This window comes from Phalacrocorax carbo, chromosome 28 (genome assembly GCF_963921805.1).
Source record: "Phalacrocorax carbo chromosome 28, bPhaCar2.1, whole genome shotgun sequence".
Classification (NCBI taxonomy): domain Eukaryota; kingdom Metazoa; phylum Chordata; class Aves; order Suliformes; family Phalacrocoracidae; genus Phalacrocorax; species Phalacrocorax carbo.
In genome coordinates this window covers 3,323,466-3,344,773 of record NC_087540.1, presented here as the reverse complement: position 1 = coordinate 3,344,773, position 21,308 = coordinate 3,323,466, and the positions used below count along the sequence as shown (strand labels likewise).

At 58.9% G+C, this 21,308-nt stretch overlaps 2 protein-coding genes across 2 annotated transcripts; both read left to right on the top strand.

Annotated features, from left to right (window-relative positions):
- Positions 1–298: 298 nt before the first annotated feature.
- On the top strand, positions 299–5,924 carry LOC135318090 (methanethiol oxidase-like). Its single transcript, XM_064474918.1, has 10 exons — positions 299–407; positions 1,529–1,714; positions 2,238–2,358; positions 2,449–2,631; positions 2,949–3,127; positions 3,330–3,408; positions 3,722–3,843; positions 3,944–4,036; positions 4,267–4,385; positions 5,025–5,924. The coding sequence occupies exons 2-10, from the start codon at positions 1,547–1,549 to the stop codon at positions 5,185–5,187; spliced, it is 1,227 nt and encodes a 408-aa protein (XP_064330988.1). The 5' UTR covers positions 299–407; positions 1,529–1,546; the 3' UTR covers positions 5,188–5,924.
- Positions 5,925–15,527: 9,603 nt separating this feature from the next.
- Positions 15,528–21,153, top strand: LOC135318092 (methanethiol oxidase-like). The gene is made up of 10 exons (XM_064474921.1): positions 15,528–15,636; positions 16,758–16,943; positions 17,467–17,587; positions 17,678–17,860; positions 18,178–18,356; positions 18,559–18,637; positions 18,951–19,072; positions 19,173–19,265; positions 19,496–19,614; positions 20,254–21,153. The coding sequence occupies exons 2-10, from the start codon at positions 16,776–16,778 to the stop codon at positions 20,414–20,416; spliced, it is 1,227 nt and encodes a 408-aa protein (XP_064330991.1). The 5' UTR covers positions 15,528–15,636; positions 16,758–16,775; the 3' UTR covers positions 20,417–21,153.
- Positions 21,154–21,308: the final 155 nt, after the last annotated feature.

The window sequence follows — 21,308 nt, the reverse complement described above, 5'->3', positions numbered from 1 at the left end:
TTGAGCGCGTTTTGGAGTGGGGGGTGTTTGGGGAAGGGCTCCGTGTGAGCGGAGACCACCGTTAATTAACTGGGCACGCGGAGTCCCTTCCCGCAAAGGGAGAAAACGGTAACTATACGGAGACCCACTTTCGGTGTTCTCCCCTCTGGGCCAGCAACGGAGCCAGGGCTGGGGAGCTGGCGGTGACCGAGGAGGGAAATAAAGTTCAGTCCTGTGCGAGAGTCTGCTGAAGCTTTTCCTTTCCTTCCTGGCTGGTTCGTGGCACCTTTTAACGGCGGCTTTCTATATACCCAGCTCCCAGGGAGGAGGTTGCCTACGTGACCTGTACCTACAGGGAAACATGCATCGACCAACCTGACTTCCTGGCCACCGTGGATCTCAACCCCAGGTCTCCGTGCTATGGCCAGGTACCTGTGTCTCGGCTGTGTTTTTACTGGGCTGGCGACCACCTGCTGGCTCTGTGTTCACAGGGCCCCCAACTTCAGGGCATTTGCTTTTTTTTGCTGGGGAAAATCAGATTGCTTGATAGGCCCTCTGTCATGCCGCCTGGCTGTTTATGCCTTGCACCTTCTTGCCTTCCTGCATCTTCCTGTCTCATCCACCCCGGCCCGACTCTTGCCTCCTGCCTGTTCACGTCCTGCCAAGACCTGACTGGGAAGCCCCATGTGACTTTTGTCACGGCAGGTCTACTTCTTCTCCGCCGGCGGTACGCGCACGCTGGGGATGTTGGCTGCTAGGAACCTCACCTTCCTCCTCTCTTCCCACTGCCCCCCGTTAGCCTGGCTTTGGCTGAACCCTCTCCATCTCTGTGTCCTGGGGACGAGCCGGCTCTGACTCACTTCCCAACTCACTTCCAGAGCGTCTCGGTGCTGCTAGTGAGCTATTGAGCCCTTGCTCTGCATCACCCTCTCGGTGGCTGCTCGGCACGGAGAATGGTCGCCAGCGACCCAGGTGGTTTAGGGTATCCAGCACTTCTGCAGCGCTGAGCGTGTGTCTAATGCTCTGTGGTGCACTGCCCCAGCCCGCCTGCTGTCGCCCTACACGGGGAATCGGCATTCGCCTGCCTCTGAAGGCTGCAAAGACAGGTTATCGACGTCAAGGGTGTGTATGTGCCCTGCCTAGGTCATTACTACAAGGGCTTAGAAGAAAGAACGTGGTCTTTCGAGCCAGTATAGCCTGCTGAAAGTTGTTAACACATTTTGGACTCCGCTCTTAGGAGGTGTGTGCCGAGCAAGGCACCAGCGTTGTCAAGTGGAAGATGATAATTTCTTCACCCGTGATTTTTCTGAAGTTTGGTGGCGTGGGGTGGGGAATTCTTGAGAGAATCTCCCCATTTCTGGGCTGCGCACAGCGGCCTGACAAAGAGCAGTGGCCACTGCAAGGAGCAGTGTTCTCCTCCGCGAGCCTCTAGAGGCGGTCCCCGCCACAGTCAAAGGGAGGCCACCAGGTCCGACGGATCTGCCGGCGTTAGGGTCCCATTTCTCCCTGCCGCCCCTGAATGAACCCTAACTCTGCCTTGACTGCCTAGGTGATCCACCGCCTGCCCATGCCCAACCTCAAAGACGAGCTGCATGCCTCGGGGTGGAGCACTGGCTGCACCTGCCTTGACAATATCACAACGAAAAGGACCAAGCTGATTCTTCCCTGTTTGATTTCCTCCCGCATTTACGTGGTGGATGTGGGTTCACAGTGCCGGGCTCCCAAGCTGTGTAAGGTACGCCTGGGCTGATGCAAAGACAGGTTTCTGGGAAGGAGTTGGGAACTGGTGCTTCTGGAATCGTACCCAGGGAAGAGGGGCTCTCTCTTCATCTTCTCTTCCGCCCTGATTTTAGAGAGCTGCGTCCCGTTCCCCTCCCAGCTCCCTCCCGTCAGACCGAGGAAGGCTCTGATCGTCGTCGCGTTCCTCCCTCTGCACGCGTTTTGTCCAGGGAGCGTCTAGTGCCTGGAAGCCACGCGACGCCCCGTGCCTGCCCCCCACCCACAGGCGAGGTGGACAGGCCAGCTGATACGAGCTGGGCGTTGCTGCATCCTCGCTGCCTGTGCGGCCGGGAGCTCCGAGGCCTCCGTGCTCCTCCCCAAGGAGGAGCAGGGCCCGGCAAGCGCGAGCGCTTGGCCAGAACGCTCCTGCAAGCGTCAGGGACTTTCAGAAGTCTCCGATGGCCAAAGGCTCAGCCAGGGCGTGTGAAACGGGCTGAGCAGTCGGAGGCTGACGTATGTGCGCGTCGACTTTCTTCCAGATGATTGAGCCGGTGGATGTCTTCTGGAAGTGCAACAAGGGGTACCTCAATGTACCTCGCAGCCTGCCTTGCGGTGATATTCTGATCGCCAACGTGGGAGATCCTTCTGGCAATGCGAAAGGTACTTTGCCCTGTAACAACCCCGTGAAGGAACCGACTGGTTTGGCAGCGGAGAACGTGGCTTGCCATGCCTCCCCTTTCTGTATCACAGGTGGATTTGTTGTGCTGGACGGCGAGAGCTTTGAGCTGAAGGGGAACTGGGAAAACGAGTGCGAGACCCCCCCGAGCGGATACGACTTCTGGTTCCAGCCGCGCCACAATGTTCTGGTCAGCTCTGCCGGGTTCGTCATGAAGCGTGCGGGGTATGGATTTGATCCCAACGACTTGAAGAAAGGTGAGGGAATACAGAGGCAAGTGCCGAGCCAGAACTCACCAAGGTGGTGGGAGGGTGTCGATGCGGTCAGAGAGAGGGGACGGGAAGATTCCTCCCCGCAGGGCCCATTTTACAGACGTGCAGCGTCTGTCCTCAAGCCAGGCTGGTCCCCACCTTTTCCCGCTGCTCCCTAAATCATTGCCTAAATCGCTGCCTAAATCATTCTGCTGCCTGTGGCTAGACGCTGCCACGGCTGTCCCGGTCGTTGGGCGCTGTGGGCAGGGGTGAGTCTCCGTGGGGGGCCCCCTCCCTTCTGACTTGGTTCTCCTCTTGCTCAGGGGTCTTTGGGCGCCGCCTGAACGTGTGGAACTTGTCCTGCCGCACCCTCACCCAGTGCTTTGACCTGGGCGAGGACTCTCTGCCCCTGTGCGTTAGATTCCTCCACAACCCCGACGCTGCCGAGGGATACGTCAGCTGTGCCCTGAGCGGCGTCATCTACCGCTTCTACAAGTGCGAGGCAAGTGCCCTGCCAGCAGCCGGGGGAGAGCGGCCGTGGTGAGCTGCAGGGGGCCGAGAGGGGCTCAGGAGAGGTAGCTGGCAGCAGCGGTGGCCTCCCTCAGGCGGCTTTGCCTGGCCGTGCAAGCGTGCGGGTGCCGGGGAGCGCTCTTGCCCGGGCAGCCGGGAGCGCTCATGGTGCGGTGCCTGTGTTTCTTGTGCAGAGAGACAACTGGGCAGTACAGGAGGTGATTCGGATTCCGCCCAAGGAAGTGACGGGATGGATTATGTGCAAGATGCCAGGTTCGTGCGGCCTGGGGTGGCGTTTCCTTCTCCCTCCCAGAGCGTTGTGACGTGCAGCCTGGCAAAGCCCGCTCGCTGCCCCTCAGAGCCCTGCTGGGAAACGCGACGGAAGGCTTGTCGGGGGCGCTGAGGGGCTGCGCCCACCGCCAGGAAGGCGCTGCTGCCCCGGCTGGAGCCCGTGCACTTGGGCAGGTCTCCTGCGCTGGAGGCCCGACGGAGAGAATGGCAGGGGCAGATGCGAGCTGGGGCTGGAGGCAGGGCATGCCTTCTGTTGGTGCTGCCTTCTCTGGAGCTCTCCGTTTCTGTGCCCTAGCCTTCACGGTCGACCTCGTCATCTCAATGGACGACAAGTACCTGTACGTCAGCAACTGGCTGCACGGAGACATCCGCCAGTATGAGCTCTCCAAAAACTGCAAGCCCAGGCTGGTGGGCCAGGTGAGGCAGGGGCAGAAGGGCTCGCCCCCTGGGGTTCCTTAGCAGGACCTGGTGGCGCTTGGCCGACGAGGCAACACGTCTCCCACTGCCTCGCTTACAGGTGTTTGTGGGAGGCAGCATCCTCAGAGGCGGACCCGTGGCCGTGTGTAGAGACGAAGAGCTCAAGTGCCAGCCGGAGCCCTTGGTGATCAAGGTGAGTTCTGCGTCCTCCTGGGCCTTTGGCCCTGCTCCGCCACTTCTCTGCCCGGGGTCTTTGGGGCAGGTCTCCACTGCAGCGGCCCGTGTGCCTGCAGCTCCTGGTGGCTGGCCTGTGCTGGAAGGGGCGGCAGCCGCTCCGCTCCGCTCGGCGCCCCTGCTCCTGCTCGTGCTTGGCTGCCGAAAGCAAGCAGCCAGTAACATCGGCGCTGTCTGTTGTGCCTTCAGTGCAAGAGGGTGTACGGCGGCCCTTGTAAGATGCAGCTCAGCCTGGATGGCAAGAGGCTCTACGTCACCAACTCCTTCTACAGCACGTGGGACAAGCAGTTCTACCCGAACATGGTCACGTAAGAAACATTTGGGATGGAAGGGGCCTCTTCTGCGTGGCCTCTCTGCTAGAAACGGGGAAGGCGCCTCATCTGGGGGGCTGCAAGGGCGCGCTGGTGATCGCGGGGGGGCGGATTTTCCCGGCATCGTCCCCGCAGCTGCCTCAGGTTGAATTCCTCATGCGGTTGCCTCACGGCCATCGCTGGCCGGGCAAGGTGCCGCTGCTGCCTGTGTGCAGCTGCAGTGCCAGGGTTTTGCCTGGCAGAGCACACGTGCTTCAGTCCGGGGGGTGGTGCGAGTCCGCCGGAGGATCTCTGGGAGCCAGGCCGCGTCTCCGTACGACATCTCCCAGTGTATCCCCCAGAGGCGCTTTGATTTAGCACAGCAGACGATGGCCTCCGGGGCAAAGGCAAGCCCCAGCCTGCCTGGCACATCGTGCCGAGCGGTTTGCTCACAGCCACTGGGGTTCAGGACAAAGCGGTGGGCGCTGGTGTCTGCCAGTACCGAGACTGGGCCTCCGCTCCCTTCTCCCTGCAGAGGACGAGGCGTTAAGGGGGAAGCCTCTGCCTCGATACGGAGCAGGAGGGCGAAGGGCAGGACCTCTTGAACAGGGCCGAGGTTTGCCTGTCTGTAATAGCCGCGCTCTTGTCCCCTCGCAGGGAAGGCTCTGTCATGCTGCAGATTGATGTGGACACTGAGAAAGGAGGCCTGACCGTGAACAAGAACTTCCTGGTGGATTTTGGAAAGGAACCCAATGGGCCTTGCCTCGCCCACGAGATCCACTTCCCTTGTGGGGATTCCACCTCCGACATCTTGGCCTAGGCGCCGCCTGAAAGACCCCCTTCTTCTCCCTCTTCTGTAGTGCAGCCGCTAAGCGAAAGCGTGGGGTAATTGGGCTTGGGGGTGCCCATTCCTTGCTGGAGTCTAGATTTCCGCTAACCCGAGCTACGGAAGCTCTGCCTTGTCGCGGGGGTTTGGTTCAGGCAGACCAGTGAGCGGCGGCACAGGGCACGGGCCGCGTCTTGCCAGGCCATGCGCCTGAGCCGTCGGTCCAGGCACCCTTTGTTTTCAGTGCAAAGCAATCCCTGGGCACGGTTCGGAGAGCGGAGCCCAGCAGTCGCTCGCCCATAGAGATGTGCGGTACCACCGTGCCTTTTGGCAGGGGTCTGCATACGCGCCGTGCCTCGCCTCGTTGCCGCAGGCCTGTCGGGCACCTGCCTCGACGTCCCCGGCCCGTTAGCTCTTGCTGCCCGGTGCCGGGGCCGGCAGCAGGGCGCCGAGCTCTCCGGCGTGGTTCGGAGCCTGTTCGCCCTTGAAAGCTAAGGCAAAAGCAAGCAAAGTGCCCACTTCGTCTGAGCTCCGTTCTTCAGCCAGGCCATTCCTGGACAGTCTTCCCCTGGCACGAGAGCCCTCTTGGCTCCCTGGCCTCGTGCTCGGGCCGGTACGCGCCACAGCTGAAGGAGTACCAAGTGCTTTATGCTGAAAGGAGGTGCCTGTTCCTGACACTGGTTTGCTCTTATGTTCTGCTTTAAACATGAATAAAATTGCTCATAGCATCAGCTAGATCTTCACATGTCTTATTTCTTTGAAGCCCTTCAAATTATTTCAGGGGAAAGCAAATGCTGCAGTGGTTAACAATAAGATCAGGGATCTGGAAATCCCTAAGACATCGCGCTAGTTGTGCAAGAGCGTCTGTTAGTCTTCCTGGAAGTTTCTGGTAGAAATTGTCCTTGCTTGTTCAGGGTTTTCGTGCATTCTTGCAAGCACACGTTTCATAGGGAAACTTGGCGACCATTCGTTGTTCTTCTGCCCCTGAAAAAACCGTACCTTGTCAAAGCAACGTAGCGTTGCCATCACCCAGCCAAGCTGTTGGTCTATGTAGGGTTTCCTTTAAGATACACGAAGCAGTGAAAGAGCATGTTTAGCAGGCACTCTAGTGCAATCCCCTGGGTTTGTATGCGGCTGGCTTGCTGCTGGGGAGAGTATTGGTTTCAGCCGATCAGTTCACATGGGCAGCGGAGTCTTAACACGGCTGAGGCAAAGCCCCTTAAAAATTCTCCGTAGACTGTCCTCTCTCACAGTATGGGGTTACAGGTCATTCTCCTGCCTGTCATGTGCTGTGCGGAGTGTCAAATCCCAGTCGCACAACGCAAGCCTGTTGGCTACACAGGACGGCAACCACCGGCCTCCAACACCGGGCTGCACACCCACGCGTCTTCCCATAGGTCCCATTTGCCTCAGGCGTCTTCGCGAGGGTACGATTTGCAGCCAAAACCATAATTAGCTTGGAGATTGCCAAAATTAGGATACGAAGAGGATCCTTCTAAGTTTTAGCCTTTTGTGTATTTACCTTGGAAGAATACAACTTCATTTACTTCCTTCACACTTCGTATGGGCCAGCACGCTGCTCCAGCTCTCTTGTCACCCTGGGGTGCTGCTGTTCAGCATCATGATCACTTCAGTGGGACACCCCGTCCTGATCCTCCAGAGGTGCCTTGTTTGAGGGCCTTCTCCGGGGAAATCCCTGCTGTCGAGGTGGCTTTGGAATGAGCCTTATCTCACCTACCCGCACACCCTCCAAAGCACGTATCTCACTGGAGGTGCCCCCTCCTCTCCGCTGGCTGAGGGAGGGTCTGGCCAGCAGCCGCCCCGTGCCGGCGTGCGGTGGGTGCTCCGTTCTGCCCTGGGTCTTCTTTTCAGGTGAACCCTCAATTTTCACTCCCGTTCCAGAGCGCAGCAGAGGCAAGAAATAACGCCAGCCTGTATGAAACTCTCAGCAGCAGAAGACCCACACGTTTGATCTCCTCCCCTCCAGTCTGCGGGCTTGCAGCAGATGAATGCTGAGATCTCCTAACCCTCCTGAATGGTTTTTGCTGTGCTTTGGTAGGATTTGCTCATTTCAGTGTTTAGAAGCTGGGCTGAATATGTGGAAGTTGCGCTGAGTGTGAATGTGACCTTGGTTTTCTTTAAGAGATGTTGCCGGGCGAGGGCGGGGTGAGGGTGCAAATGTAACTTTCTGGCTGTTTCTTAACGTATTTTGCAGCGGAATCAGGGATATTGCAGCGAGTGGGAAAGGGCGTTGATTAGTTTGTTTTACAATAAAGATCTTGCCTTCTGTAATAGATGAACAAACCACTGACACATATTCTGCCTTCACATTCGTCGTAGGATGAATAGAGAGTGGCGAGAAACTCGTACAGAGAAGTGTAGATGAGCCCTTGGAGTGGAACCCGAAATGTTTAGGTACGCTGCTCAGCGCGCGTCCTCCTGGTTTGCGTGTCCTTCTCCACCAGTGGAGAAAAGCCAAGCGTTCCTGCTTTCGTTGTCACAGGCTCGGAGGCCGATTTGCAGTGCTCGTAGGGACTCTAAGGACCTCTGAGTCCATGAAGCAGCGTCGTCGTGCCGCGCTGGTGTTCCCTCGGGCAAAGCCTGCAGCCCGCACGTGGCACTGGATTTGAAGTGACGCGCCACAGGGCACCGCGCGTGCCAGGCGTGAGCGCAGCAGCCCTGGCACGTTGGGCTTGTCTCTGCTCGATGCGGCCATCAAGAGACCCAGGGAGGTGATCTTGGCTTTGCCGAGCCTGCCTGCTTTGAACAGCATTTGCCTGTTGTCTTAATGCGCCTCTGCCCTGCGGGCCGCTTGCGTTCCACCTGTACCGGCGTCCTGGGCACTCTGTGCCTGTGCGATGTGCCTTCGGTGGCCTCTCCTGTGCTGGCGCAGGAGCTGTTGGTGTCTTGCCACAGCCGGTGCGGAGGGAGCTGTGCCACCTGCCATCGACTTCTGGCTGCTGCGCTGGGGCTCCGCAGCCGGCCGGGCGGTTGTCTGCCAGGAACCTCACCCTCCTGCTCCCTGTCGGCTCACCCCTGAGCTCAGCTTGTTTTGCTCTGTGGTTGCCTGCGCCTACGGCTGTGGCTGGGGTTGGGAGCAGTTTCCCCTGAGCCTGGTTCACGAATCCTAATGGCTGAGCCGTGTAGGGCATCCAGCAGCTTTGGCAGAGCGCAGCGTGCCCTGGGGCATCTGAGCTTTTGTGTTGTGCACCCTACTAACCAGCCCTTCTCATCATACATGAGAATCCAGATTTCATCTCCTTCACGAGGCTGGAAATCCCACTTATCTTCTCAACCCATGTCTCGTGGAATGGATTAGTCTGCTCTTGCAGAGAGTGTTCTAGAAATGAAATGTATCTGGCAGGATCCATCTTGCCCATCCTTAGACCAGGGGGTCCGGGAGGCGGACACGTGCGTAGCTGCCTGCGTTGCCCGTGGAGAGAGGAACGGCGCCCTGGGAGTAAGTTCCAAGTCATTCAAGCCGGCCATTTGAAATCGGTCAGATGAGTGACACCCGGAAGAATTATCCTCTGATCTATTCTATCCTGAGGGCTCTTTGCCTAAAATTCTTCAAAGCATTGTAAACTTCGGAATCCGGCGTTGAGGGCACTGGAAACATCCTACCTCTGGCTTCAAAAGGAACACTTGCAGCTCTCTTATTTATGTAGATAGTTGTCATTCGGGTGTTCCCTGGCATGGGGCGCATAATCCAGTTCCTGAAAGAACATAGGACTTCAGCTGTGAGCTCTCCACATGTCTCAGTCAGAGATGTGCTACCAAGCAGAAGCAGCAAGCACAGCGCTGGCCTCACTGCATCCCGAGAGGCAGTCCCAGCGCAGCAAGGCTTAAGTGACTGCTTGCATTAAGGCCCCCTTTTCTCTCTGCCTCTCGGAGTGAAATAACTCTGCCTCTGACTGGCTATGTGATCCGCCGCCCGCTGTCCGTGCCCAACCTGAAAGATGAGCGTCGCCACTCTAGGGTGGAATGGAGGCATCACGCGTTTTGTAGATGTGTCATCGAGGAAAAGGAACCGGCCGATTCTTCTGGGTTTAATTTTTTCCTGGCTTTGTGCGATTGATATGAGAACAAACTTCTGGGCTCCCAGGCTGCGTACACTACGCCTAAGGTAGCATGCCCCTGGGAAGGAGGTGGGATCTGGAGCCTTTGGAACAAGGCACAAGGAAGAGGAGTTTTGGATTACCCCTCGATGCTTGTGTAGGCAAACACGGAACCGGGACTCATCAGTAATCACTTAAAATGCAAGTCATTAAAAAGATCTCGAGATCTTAGCTTAGCTACAGAAGGAATATTAACATGTGGGAGACACTTTTATTAGGACACAGCTCCTTTTGCCCATAATACCAGCGTGCTTGTTCTTTTTAGAGGAGGTTGGTGGATTTTGGAAGGAACTCAACCAGCTTTGCCCGCTCATGATAGCGGCTTCTCTGCTGGAGGCTGCACATCTGATACCCGGGTATAATGATGCAAGGAAGGGCCCATATTCCCCTCTCTGTTTTCAAGTGTGGTTGTTAGAGGAGGACATAAGGTGACTTCTTTCAGCAGAGACTTTGTCCACAACTCGAGTCACACCACGGGCTAGTTTGTACCGTAGGAGCTGCGCCTTATTGCAATGAGCTGATTGAGAAAGAACAGGTCCCCCATGGGTCTGTAGCTGCACCGAGCAGGAGCAGGGGAGTGCACCCAGCGACCTCCCACTGTCTCCCATATGGTGCCTTTCGATCAGCGGTGCCATTTCACGTGTCATCGTTGCCGCGCGTTCTTCCTCACCCACCAGCAGTTTCTGGCGAGCGCGTGTATCAACCTGACAGCTTCAAAAACTTCATCCCCCTCTTCCTCTCCGTTTCATGTTCGCTGCTGGTGGAGAGGTGGGACCCCTTCATACACACGCTGGCAATGACTCCTTGGTGCCCGCTGATGAATGCCGGCCCCACCGCAGTTCGGGTGGGCGCGACAAATGGGGATCGGGCTCACTCTGTGAATTTAAATTAGTCAGTAAAGCTCTGCTTCAGAACATCATCAGAACCAACTGGCAGCTGCTTATAATGCGACTCCCTGCAGGTCAGGATCATTAGGTAGGAAACACCGATGTGCAGAGCTGTGGGGGCTCCAGCCTCGCACCCTCTAAGCCGCATCTTGAAGGAGTTACCAGCGAGCTTTGTTAAGCTTCCCAGTCCACGTTGGCAGCTTGTAAATTAACCTCCAAACCTTGCCCCTGCTGCTTGAGGTGATAAATTGTGCCTGTTTTGGCACAAGGGTTGGATGGTGCGGTTTTCCTTCTGCTCCTGAAGAGGGGAACGGGCTGGAACACAGTGAAACCCTGGAGAGATGTGGAGCCTGGCAAAGCCTAGGACAACTCACCTCTGATGGAGTCTTTTGCCCGGACACTGGCACTGGCTAAAGTCTTTCCAGCCTCTGCTGCTCTGCTGGCTCTCCGTGCCCAGCTGAACGTTGGAAGGTGGCAGAGGGCTCTAAGGAGAGTGTGGAGGCCAGGTGCAGCGTGTAGGGGAGGGGGATGTGCGAGCGCAAGACCAGGAGCAACACGTAGAGAGCCCGGGGCCCCTCCGGGGTTTTATGGTAGGGTGGGGTGGGAAGCGAGAGAACGTCCCCCCTGGAGAACCGGGGCAAGGATGGGGCCGGCTCCCGTAGCCGGGGCACTTCTTGCTGGGGTGTTTGAGCAGAGTTGGTGTCCCCGGTGAGGCAAAGCCTTCTCGCAGTGCACCTAATGTGCTGTGCTAGTCTGCGTCGGATTGCATCACCGAGTCGTGCCCATTATCAGAATTACAGCGTGTCCTGCCCTATCGGGGTTGGAAGGGATGGTGGGAGGAGGGGAGCAGGTGCCACCTCAGCGTGGGCTGCCCGGCGAAGCCCCTGATTGCTCCTCTGTGCCGTGGCTTCCCACCTCTGCCTGCCACAGGGAGCTGTTGCTGGGCCGAGAGCAGACCTCAGCGATATCGCTCTCCGCTAACCATCGCTTGCTTGCTTGCTGGTGTTGCTGAGCCTGCTCTTATCCCTCCTACCATCAGTTTTAATTAGCAAACTCTACGCCCCACAGCTTGGTTTTGCGAGGGATGCCAAAGACGTCACCAAGGAAAGCCAAAGAGGACGACCAGCAAACTTTGTTGATGACTGGAAGACTAATGAGCTTTGTAACGAGCAGGTGTGCAGGTGCAAGAAGAAGGTGCAGGGAGACTCGCATATCGTGACAGCAAAAGCGTGCAAAGAGGCATCAGCCGAGCACCTGGCACCGCTCCTGATGGAGCAGGAGGCTCTTGCGCGGCCGTGGGGCCGCTGGTGCTTGCGGGCAGCCAGGCCAACACGGGCGGCAGCAAGCGGGGCCCAGTGCCTGAAGCTCTCTCGTGCTCTCGGCCGGAGAGAGATGGGCCGCTCTGCCCCGCTCGGAGCAGCGTGGGGAGCAATGGGCTGAGCTCGGTGCAGTCAAGCCGAGAGGAGGGAAGGGCCGTTCTGCGTTGCTCTGAGGAGGACAGCCAGCTCCGGCGACGGAGCTGCTCCGCACCGAGGGCTTCCTTCTGCTTCCTGAGGCGCGAGGTCCTGAAATCTGCCCGGTGACGGTCGGACGGTTGGTTCCCACCGCTGTCCCCTCTTTGTGACCCAAGACAGCTTTGCTGCCCTCGGGACATGCGGAAGAGTTTGGCTCTGAGAACGGGAGATGGAGACAGACTCTTTGCTTCCCCTCCCGCGAGCGCGGCCCCGAGCACGTGGCACGTTGTGAGCGTGGCTGTGCTGCAGCGTGACGAGCCAGAGCGTTGACCGGCTACAGGCGCCGCAACAGGCAACAGCCCTGTTCAGAAGCACGCGTCTAGGAAACAAACTCCCCTGAGAAGTAGTGTAGAAGTGCTTAACCCAGAAGGGGAAATCTAGCCATACCCTGCTAGGCTTGGAAAGCAGTGCCCAGCCTCGGAGGCAGCCCTGTGTCCCTCACCGTCAGAGTGCCGCCGGCTCCGCACGGGTGGAACGGAAGGGTTTAGCGTTCGTAGAGCCGCGAGGGGGGACAGACAGCCAACGTTCAGCACTCTGGGTCGTGGGGCATTGGCCTGCCCGTCTTGGTTTTGTCCGGTGCGGACGTGCAGGGGTCTTTCGTTGAGCCTCCTCGCCATCTGGAGTTGGCGACGTCCTGTACGCATTAACCTGGTGTTACACTGACCCCCTGCAGCCCAGGGAGGAGCCCGGTCCCTTACTCCGGTTTGGCCTGATGCAGCTGAACTACCCCATGCGCAGCGTAGCTCTCGATGCCTCTCCCTTCGGGCATCCTTTGCAGTTCCTCCTTACGTTCGCTAGTTTTTCTGACACCCAGGAAAGGTTCCTCCGGTGGGGCCCCCGGTGGGTACTCTGCTCAATAAATGGGCTGCTCTAATGCTGTGGAAATCCGTCCAGAAGCGTCTCCATTACATGCCTGCTTTGACGTGAGGATAGAATTTCTTCCCCTGTGGCTTCTCTTGCCCAGGATCACAACTTCTTTCACAGCTAATAACAGAAGGCTTTGAGGCATTACTTTGCGTGCTTTCTCCTTTCGTCCACGATCTTATTTTAACACCCTCTCCTTGCCTTGTAGTGAACCTTGACGTACCTGGGACGCAGCTTGTCCGTAGGAACCGTACGTCGACTGGCGGCATGGAAGTGTCTGGCTGAGGTCGGTAACGACCCCTCCCGTGGCTGCCTTTGCCTCTTGCACTGAAACTGCTGAGATGCGGCTTCTGCTACACAAATCACGGGTTCTCCCAATGGCAGCAGCGTGACGCTCCTTGCTTCCAGAAAAGACCAGGAGTTTGGCTGCTCCTGTGTCCGCGTGTCGCGTGTTTGAAGTGCTCTTCTGGCAGCCATTTAATTACGGCCCTAGTGAGATGGGCTAAGCTGCCCTCTCTTCCGATAGAGATCTCCCGAGGGCTTCTTTAATGGCGCTGCCAGATGTTCCTGCATTCCTGCGTGGAGCAATTACTTTTCCTGTGTAATTTGCCCACTGATTGAGGAGCTCTTCCACAAGATAAGACGCTCGTTCACGTTGCGCGGTGCTTGGTGTTTTCTTCCTGCTTTAGGTGCAGCCGGTGGCAGCCAGGCTCGTGGCGACCTCGGGAGGGGACCCTTCCTCCAGAATGCTTCTCTCCAACACCTCGGTCCCTTCAGCAGAGGTCTCTGCTGTTCCCGTGGGTGTTTTGTGGCGGTTCGGTCCACTTTCAGTGCCCCTGGTGCCAGGCACTTGGTGGCGTCGGTGCCTGCCATGGGAGCTCGGGTGGGAGCTGAGCAGCGGGGCGACGGGCGAGGCGAGGAGACCCCCCTGGCTGCAGCCCTCAAGCTGACGGGCCATGTCACGTCCTGCAGAGCTGCGCTTTGTCTGGGCAGGTGGACGTGGAGGCAGCTCTGTCCTTAGTTTTCCGCGGCATTGTTCCGCTTCAGAAAGGTGGAGGGAGGAGGTGGCTACTGCTCAGGCAGCGGCGGTGCCGAATTGCCCCCACGCTCCTCTTTTCCACAGGTGGGCTGGCTTCCCCGTACGGAGACCCGAGCCCGAGGGGCAGCAGGCAGGCCTTGGCCCTGTAAGTGCTGCATCAGCAAGGACACATGCGTGCATTTCCGTAGCACCCATTTCTAGCCCGACGTCTCTTCTAGCTGTTTGGTCTCTCGGGTCTCTTCTGATTTCATCCTCTGGGCGCCGCACCTCAGCTCCCGGCCCTCAGAGCTCAGAAGGTCTTCTTGTGGTAGAGGCACCTCTGGACCTGGCTTGCTGAGCTGCCGGCAGGGCGCCCGTGATGCCTTCAGCTCAGCCCCCAAACAGAGGACGTGCCTTCTGTCAGGGTCTGGATTTCAGAGGAGCCTTTGGTGGCCGCCGTACGTTCCAAGCTTGTAATTTCCAGGAGGCCGCCGGTGGGGCGGATTATCTCGCTGGACCTCCCATGCCTGGCGTGGAATTTGCAGCCACTGCACATTTGTATGGCAGGGGGCCATTTCTACGGGACACGGAGGCCTCCGGAAGCAAGGAAGTCCCATTGGAGATGCTGAGAGCCCCAGGATCAGATACGGGAGGTTGTGTTTGAGGAAAAGACCTGCACAGACCAGCAGATCTTTCCTCTAGATTGGTGGTTAGCAAGGCGGAAACAAGCCACCGCGCTGGTCTGGCACCTCCCAAGCGCTTAGGAGCCGTGGCTCCTCCCTTGGCACCTTGCTTTCTGCCCCCACCCCTTTGCCGTGTATATAAGGCCCCCGGAGAGCCGCCTTGGCACAGCACAGCCCTCTCCAGCGAGCTGCACCTCCACCTCCACACCTCTGCTCTTGAGGACGGCGAGCCAGGCGGCCTTCAGCATGGGTAAGAGACGCTCTGCAGCCTCCCCGCAGCCCACCCCAGCTCCGGGGCTTGTAGCTCCATCCTGGATGTGGCTGAGCCGCTGCCCGGAGGCTGCAGGTTTCCCACCCTGACACCGAGTCCCGCCTGGGGACCGGTAGCTTTGTTCCCCTGCAGCGGGGCAGGAAGGAGAGAGGTGGGACTGAAGGTTTCTTTGGTCTCGCTACGGGGCTGCTTCTGGGGGCTCCTTTTTGCCTCAAAGGGCTACGTCCCGGTGGCTGTAGCGCCCACGGTGAGGGGAGCCTCCCCTTCTGCCTGGCAGCCGCCGGGGAGACAAGAAGCCAGGCTTCCCTTCCCGGCCAGCCCTCCAGTACTGGCGTGGTCCTCGGTGGAAGGTCGCTGTCCTCCGCTGGGGCTCAGAGGGTGCAAAAGGGGACTGAGCGCTGGTTTGGTCCGTGATATCCCCAGTGGCACTTCAGGGAGGATTCCTCCCCTGGACCTGAGATGTTCAGTGCCATCACGGCAGCAGCTGCTGGTCTCAGAGGCGCCCGTTGAGAGCTGGGGCGGGAGAAGGGCCGTCGGGTGGGACAGGCTCTTTGGCGTGGGCACCTCTTAAGGACGTGGCCGTCTCTCATGTCATTCTTCTCTTCTGCTCGAACCAGACAGGTGCAGAGCTCAGTGCTACGAGTACCCCAGCTGCCCAGATGTGGTGAAAGGCAAGTCCTCTTGAGCGCGTTTTGGAGTGGGGGGTGTTTGGGGAAGGGCTCCGTGTGAGCGGAGACCACCGTTAATTAACTGGGCACGCGGAGTCCCTTCCCGCAAAGGGAGAAAACGGTAACTATACGGAGACCCACTTTCGGTGTTCTCCCCTCTGGGCCAGCAACGGAGCCAGGGCTGGGGAGCTGGCGGTGACCGAGGAGGGAAATAAAGTTCAGTCCTGTGCGAGAGTCTGCTGAAGCTTTTCCTTTCCTTCCTGGCTGGTTCGTGGCACCTTTTAACGGCGGCTTTCTATATACCCAGCTCCCAGGGAGGAGGTTGCCTACGTGACCTGTACCTACAGGGAAACATGCATCGACCAACCTGACTTCCTGGCCACCGTGGATCTCAACCCCAGGTCTCCGTGCTATGGCCAGGTACCTGTGTCTCGGCTGTGTTTTTACTGGGCTGGCGACCACCTGCTGGCTCTGTGTTCACAGGGCCCCCAACTTCAGGGCATTTGCTTTTTTTTGCTGGGGAAAATCAGATTGCTTGATAGGCCCTCTGTCATGCCGCCTGGCTGTTTATGCCTTGCACCTTCTTGCCTTCCTGCATCTTCCTGTCTCATCCACCCCGGCCCGACTCTTGCCTCCTGCCTGTTCACGTCCTGCCAAGACCTGACTGGGAAGCCCCATGTGACTTTTGTCACGGCAGGTCTACTTCTTCTCCGCCGGCGGTACGCGCACGCTGGGGATGTTGGCTGCTAGGAACCTCACCTTCCTCCTCTCTTCCCACTGCCCCCCGTTAGCCTGGCTTTGGCTGAACCCTCTCCATCTCTGTGTCCTGGGGACGAGCCGGCTCTGACTCACTTCCCAACTCACTTCCAGAGCGTCTCGGTGCTGCTAGTGAGCTATTGAGCCCTTGCTCTGCATCACCCTCTCGGTGGCTGCTCAGCACGGAGAATGGTCGCCAGCGACCCAGGTGGTTTAGGGTATCCAGCACTTCTGCAGCGCTGAGCGTGTGTCTAATGCTCTGTGGTGCACTGCCCCAGCCCGCCTGCTGTCGCCCTACACGGGGAATCGGCATTCGCCTGCCTCTGAAGGCTGCAAAGACAGGTTATCGACGTCAAGGGTGTGTATGTGCCCTGCCTAGGTCATTACTACAAGGGCTTAGAAGAAAGAACGTGGTCTTTCGAGCCAGTATAGCCTGCTGAAAGTTGTTAACACATTTTGGACTCCGCTCTTAGGAGGTGTGTGCCGAGCAAGGCCCCAGCGTTGTCAAGTGGAAGATGATAATTTCTTCACCCGTGATTTTTCTGAAGTTTGGTGGCGTGGGGTGGGGAATTCTTGAGAGAATCTCCCCATTTCTGGGCTGCGCACAGCGGCCTGACAAAGAGCAGTGGCCACTGCAAGGAGCAGTGTTCTCCTCCGCGAGCCTCTAGAGGCGGTCCCCGCCACAGTCAAAGGGAGGCCACCAGGTCCGACGGATCTGCCGGCGTTAGGGTCCCATTTCTCCCTGCCGCCCCTGAATGAACCCTAACTCTGCCTTGACTGCCTAGGTGATCCACCGCCTGCCCATGCCCAACCTCAAAGACGAGCTGCATGCCTCGGGGTGGAGCACTGGCTGCACCTGCCTTGACAATATCACAACGAAAAGGACCAAGCTGATTCTTCCCTGTTTGATTTCCTCCCGCATTTACGTGGTGGATGTGGGTTCACAGTGCCGGGCTCCCAAGCTGTGTAAGGTACGCCTGGGCTGATGCAAAGACAGGTTTCTGGGAAGGAGTTGGGAACTGGTGCTTCTGGAATCGTACCCAGGGAAGAGGGGCTCTCTCTTCATCTTCTCTTCCGCCCTGATTTTAGAGAGCTGCGTCCCGTTCCCCTCCCAGCTCCCTCCCGTCAGACCGAGGAAGGCTCTGATCGTCGTCGCGTTCCTCCCTCTGCACGCGTTTTGTCCAGGGAGCGTCTAGTGCCTGGAAGCCACGCGACGCCCCGTGCCTGCCCCCCACCCACAGGCGAGGTGGACAGGCCAGCTGATACGAGCTGGGCGTTGCTGCATCCTCGCTGCCTGTGCGGCCGGGAGCTCCGAGGCCTCCGTGCTCCTCCCCAAGGAGGAGCAGGGCCCGGCAAGCGCGAGCGCTTGGCCAGAACGCTCCTGCAAGCGTCAGGGACTTTCAGAAGTCTCCGATGGCCAAAGGCTCAGCCAGGGCGTGTGAAACGGGCTGAGCAGTCGGAGGCTGACGTATGTGCGCGTCGACTTTCTTCCAGATGATTGAGCCGGTGGATGTCTTCTGGAAGTGCAACAAGGGGTACCTCAATGTACCTCGCAGCCTGCCTTGCGGTGATATTCTGATCGCCAACGTGGGAGATCCTTCTGGCAATGCGAAAGGTACTTTGCCCTGTAACAACCCCGTGAAGGAACCGACTGGTTTGGCAGCGGAGAACGTGGCTTGCCATGCCTCCCCTTTCTGTATCACAGGTGGATTTGTTGTGCTGGACGGCGAGAGCTTTGAGCTGAAGGGGAACTGGGAAAACGAGTGCGAGACCCCCCCGAGCGGATACGACTTCTGGTTCCAGCCGCGCCACAATGTTCTGGTCAGCTCTGCCGGGTTCGTCATGAAGCGTGCGGGGTATGGATTTGATCCCAACGACTTGAAGAAAGGTGAGGGAATACAGAGGCAAGTGCCGAGCCAGAACTCACCAAGGTGGTGGGAGGGTGTCGATGCGGTCAGAGAGAGGGGACGGGAAGATTCCTCCCCGCAGGGCCCATTTTACAGACGTGCAGCGTCTGTCCTCAAGCCAGGCTGGTCCCCACCTTTTCCCGCTGCTCCCTAAATCATTGCCTAAATCGCTGCCTAAATCATTCTGCTGCCTGTGGCTAGACGCTGCCACGGCTGTCCCGGTCGTTGGGCGCTGTGGGCAGGGGTGAGTCTCCGTGGGGGGCCCCCTCCCTTCTGACTTGGTTCTCCTCTTGCTCAGGGGTCTTTGGGCGCCGCCTGAACGTGTGGAACTTGTCCTGCCGCACCCTCACCCAGTGCTTTGACCTGGGCGAGGACTCTCTGCCCCTGTGCGTTAGATTCCTCCACAACCCCGACGCTGCCGAGGGATACGTCAGCTGTGCCCTGAGCGGCGTCATCTACCGCTTCTACAAGTGCGAGGCAAGTGCCCTGCCAGCAGCCGGGGGAGAGCGGCCGTGGTGAGCTGCAGGGGGCCGAGAGGGGCTCAGGAGAGGTAGCTGGCAGCAGCGGTGGCCTCCCTCAGGCGGCTTTGCCTGGCCGTGCAAGCGTGCGGGTGCCGGGGAGCGCTCTTGCCCGGGCAGCCGGGAGCGCTCATGGTGCGGTGCCTGTGTTTCTTGTGCAGAGAGACAACTGGGCAGTACAGGAGGTGATTCGGATTCCGCCCAAGGAAGTGACGGGATGGATTATGTGCAAGATGCCAGGTTCGTGCGGCCTGGGGTGGCGTTTCCTTCTCCCTCCCAGAGCGTTGTGACGTGCAGCCTGGCAAAGCCCGCTCGCTGCCCCTCAGAGCCCTGCTGGGAAACGCGACGGAAGGCTTGTCGGGGGCGCTGAGGGGCTGCGCCCACCGCCAGGAAGGCGCTGCTGCCCCGGCTGGAGCCCGTGCACTTGGGCAGGTCTCCTGCGCTGGAGGCCCGACGGAGAGAATGGCAGGGGCAGATGCGAGCTGGGGCTGGAGGCAGGGCATGCCTTCTGTTGGTGCTGCCTTCTCTGGAGCTCTCCGTTTCTGTGCCCTAGCCTTCACGGTCGACCTCGTCATCTCAATGGACGACAAGTACCTGTACGTCAGCAACTGGCTGCACGGAGACATCCGCCAGTATGAGCTCTCCAAAACCTGCAAGCCCAGGCTGGTGGGCCAGGTGAGGCAGGGGCAGAAGGGCTCGCCCCCTGGGGTTCCTTAGCAGGACCTGGTGGCGCTTGGCCGACGAGGCAACACGTCTCCCACTGCCTCGCTTACAGGTGTTTGTGGGAGGCAGCATCCTCAGAGGCGGACCCGTGGCCGTGTGTAGAGACGAAGAGCTCAAGTGCCAGCCGGAGCCCTTGGTGATCAAGGTGAGTTCTGCGTCCTCCTGGGCCTTTGGCCCTGCTCCGCCGCTTCTCTGCCCGGGGTCTTTGGGGCAGGTCTCCACTGCAGCGGCCCGTGTGCCTGCAGCTCCTGGTGGCTGGCCTGTGCTGGAAGGGGCGGCAGCCGCTCCGCTCCGCTCGGCGCCCCTGCTCCTGCTCGTGCTTGGCTGCCGAAAGCAAGCAGCCAGTAACATCGGCGCTGTCTGTTGTGCCTTCAGTGCAAGAGGGTGTACGGCGGCCCTTGTAAGATGCAGCTCAGCCTGGATGGCAAGAGGCTCTACGTCACCAACTCCTTCTACAGCACGTGGGACAAGCAGTTCTACCCGAACATGGTCACGTAAGAAACATTTGGGATGGAAGGGGCCTCTTCTGCGTGGCCTCTCTGCTAGAAACGGGGAAGGCGCCTCATCTGGGGGGCTGCAAGGGCGCGCTGGTGATCGCGGGGGGGCGGATTTTCCCGGCATCGTCCCCGCAGCTGCCTCAGGTTGAATTCCTCATGCGGTTGCCTCACGGCCATCGCTGGCCGGGCAAGGTGCCGCTGCTGCCTGTGTGCAGCTGCAGTGCCAGGGTTTTGCCTGGCAGAGCACACGTGCTTCAGTCCGGGGGGTGGCGCGAGTCCACCGGAGGATCTCTGGGAGCCAGGCCGCGTCTCCGTACGACATCTCCCAGTGTATCCCACAGAGACGCTTTGATTTAGCACAGCAGACGATGGCCTCCGGGGCAAAGGCAAGCCCCAGCCTGCCTGGCACATCGTGCCGAGCGGTTTGCTCACAGCCACTGGGGTTCAGGACAAAGCGGTGGGCGCTGGTGTCTGCCAGTACCGAGACTGGGCCTCCGCTCCCTTCTCCCTGCAGAGGACGAGGCGTTAAGGGGGAAGCCTCTGCCTCGATACGGAGCAGGAGGGCGAAGGGCAGGACCTCTTGAACAGGGCCGAGGTTTGCCTGTCTGTAATAGCCGCGCTCTTGTCCCCTCGCAGGGAAGGCTCTGTCATGCTGCAGATTGATGTGGACACTGAGAAAGGAGGCCTGACCGTGAACAAGAACTTCCTGGTGGATTTTGGAAAGGAACCCAATGGGCCTTGCCTCGCCCACGAGATCCACTTCCCTTGTGGGGATTCCACCTCCGACATCTTGGCCTAGGCGCCGCCTGAAAGACCCCCTTCTTCTCCCTCTTCTGTAGTGCAGCCGCTAAGCGAAAGTGTGGGGTAATTGGGCTTGGGGGTGCCCATTCCTTGCTGGAGTCTAGATTTCCGCTAACCCGAGCTACGGAAGCTCTGCCTTGTCGCGGGGGTTTGGTTCAGGCAGACCAGTGAGCGGCGGCACAGGGCACGGGCCGCGTCTTGCCAGGCCGTGCGCCTGAGCCGTCGGTCCAGGCACCCTTTGTTTTCAGTGCAAAGCAATCCCTGGGCACGGTTCGGAGAGCGGAGCCCAGCAGTCGCTCGCCCATAGAGATGTGCGGTACCACCGTGCCTTTTGGCAGGGGTCTGCATACGCGCCGTGCCTCGCCTCGTTGCCGCAGGCCTGTCGGGCACCTGCCTCGACGTCCCCGGCCCGTTAGCTCTTGCTGCCCGGTGCCGGGGCCGGCAGCAGGGCGCCGAGCTCTCCGGCGTGGTTCGGAGCCTGTTCGCCCTTGAAAGCTAAGGCAAAAGCAAGCAAAGTGCCCACTTCGTCTGAGCTCCGTTCTTCAGCCAGGCCATTCCTGGACAGTCTTCCCCTGGCACGAGAGCCCTCTTGGCTCCCTGGCCTCGTGCTCGGGCCGGTACGCGCCACAGCTGAAGGAGTACCAAGTGCTTTATGCTGAAAGGAGGTGCCTGTTCCTGACACTGGTTTGCTCTTATGTTCTGCTTTAAACATGAATAAAATTGCTCATAGCATCAGCTAGATCTTCACATGTCTTATTTCTTTGAAGCCTTTCTATGTTTTTTCATAAATGGTTAACGGTAAGATTAGGGCTTTGGAAATCCCTACAACAAAACCACTTGTTGGTGGGAATATTTGTTATTTTTCCTGAAACCCAAAGGTTGCAAAAATC

Excerpts from the sequence above, each read along its gene's own strand:
- LOC135318090 (XM_064474918.1), top strand. The coding sequence starts at position 1,547 with ATGCCCAACCTCAAAGACGAGCTGCATGCCTCGGGGTGGAGCACTGGC. Across the intron at positions 2,632-2,948 it reads TCCCAACGACTTGAAGAAAG|GGGTCTTTGGGCGCCGCCTG; the intron begins GTGAGGGAATAC and ends CCTCTTGCTCAG. Across the intron at positions 4,037-4,266 it reads CGGAGCCCTTGGTGATCAAG|TGCAAGAGGGTGTACGGCGG; the intron begins GTGAGTTCTGCG and ends TTGTGCCTTCAG.
- LOC135318092 (XM_064474921.1), top strand. The coding sequence starts at position 16,776 with ATGCCCAACCTCAAAGACGAGCTGCATGCCTCGGGGTGGAGCACTGGC. Across the intron at positions 17,861-18,177 it reads TCCCAACGACTTGAAGAAAG|GGGTCTTTGGGCGCCGCCTG; the intron begins GTGAGGGAATAC and ends CCTCTTGCTCAG. Across the intron at positions 19,266-19,495 it reads CGGAGCCCTTGGTGATCAAG|TGCAAGAGGGTGTACGGCGG; the intron begins GTGAGTTCTGCG and ends TTGTGCCTTCAG.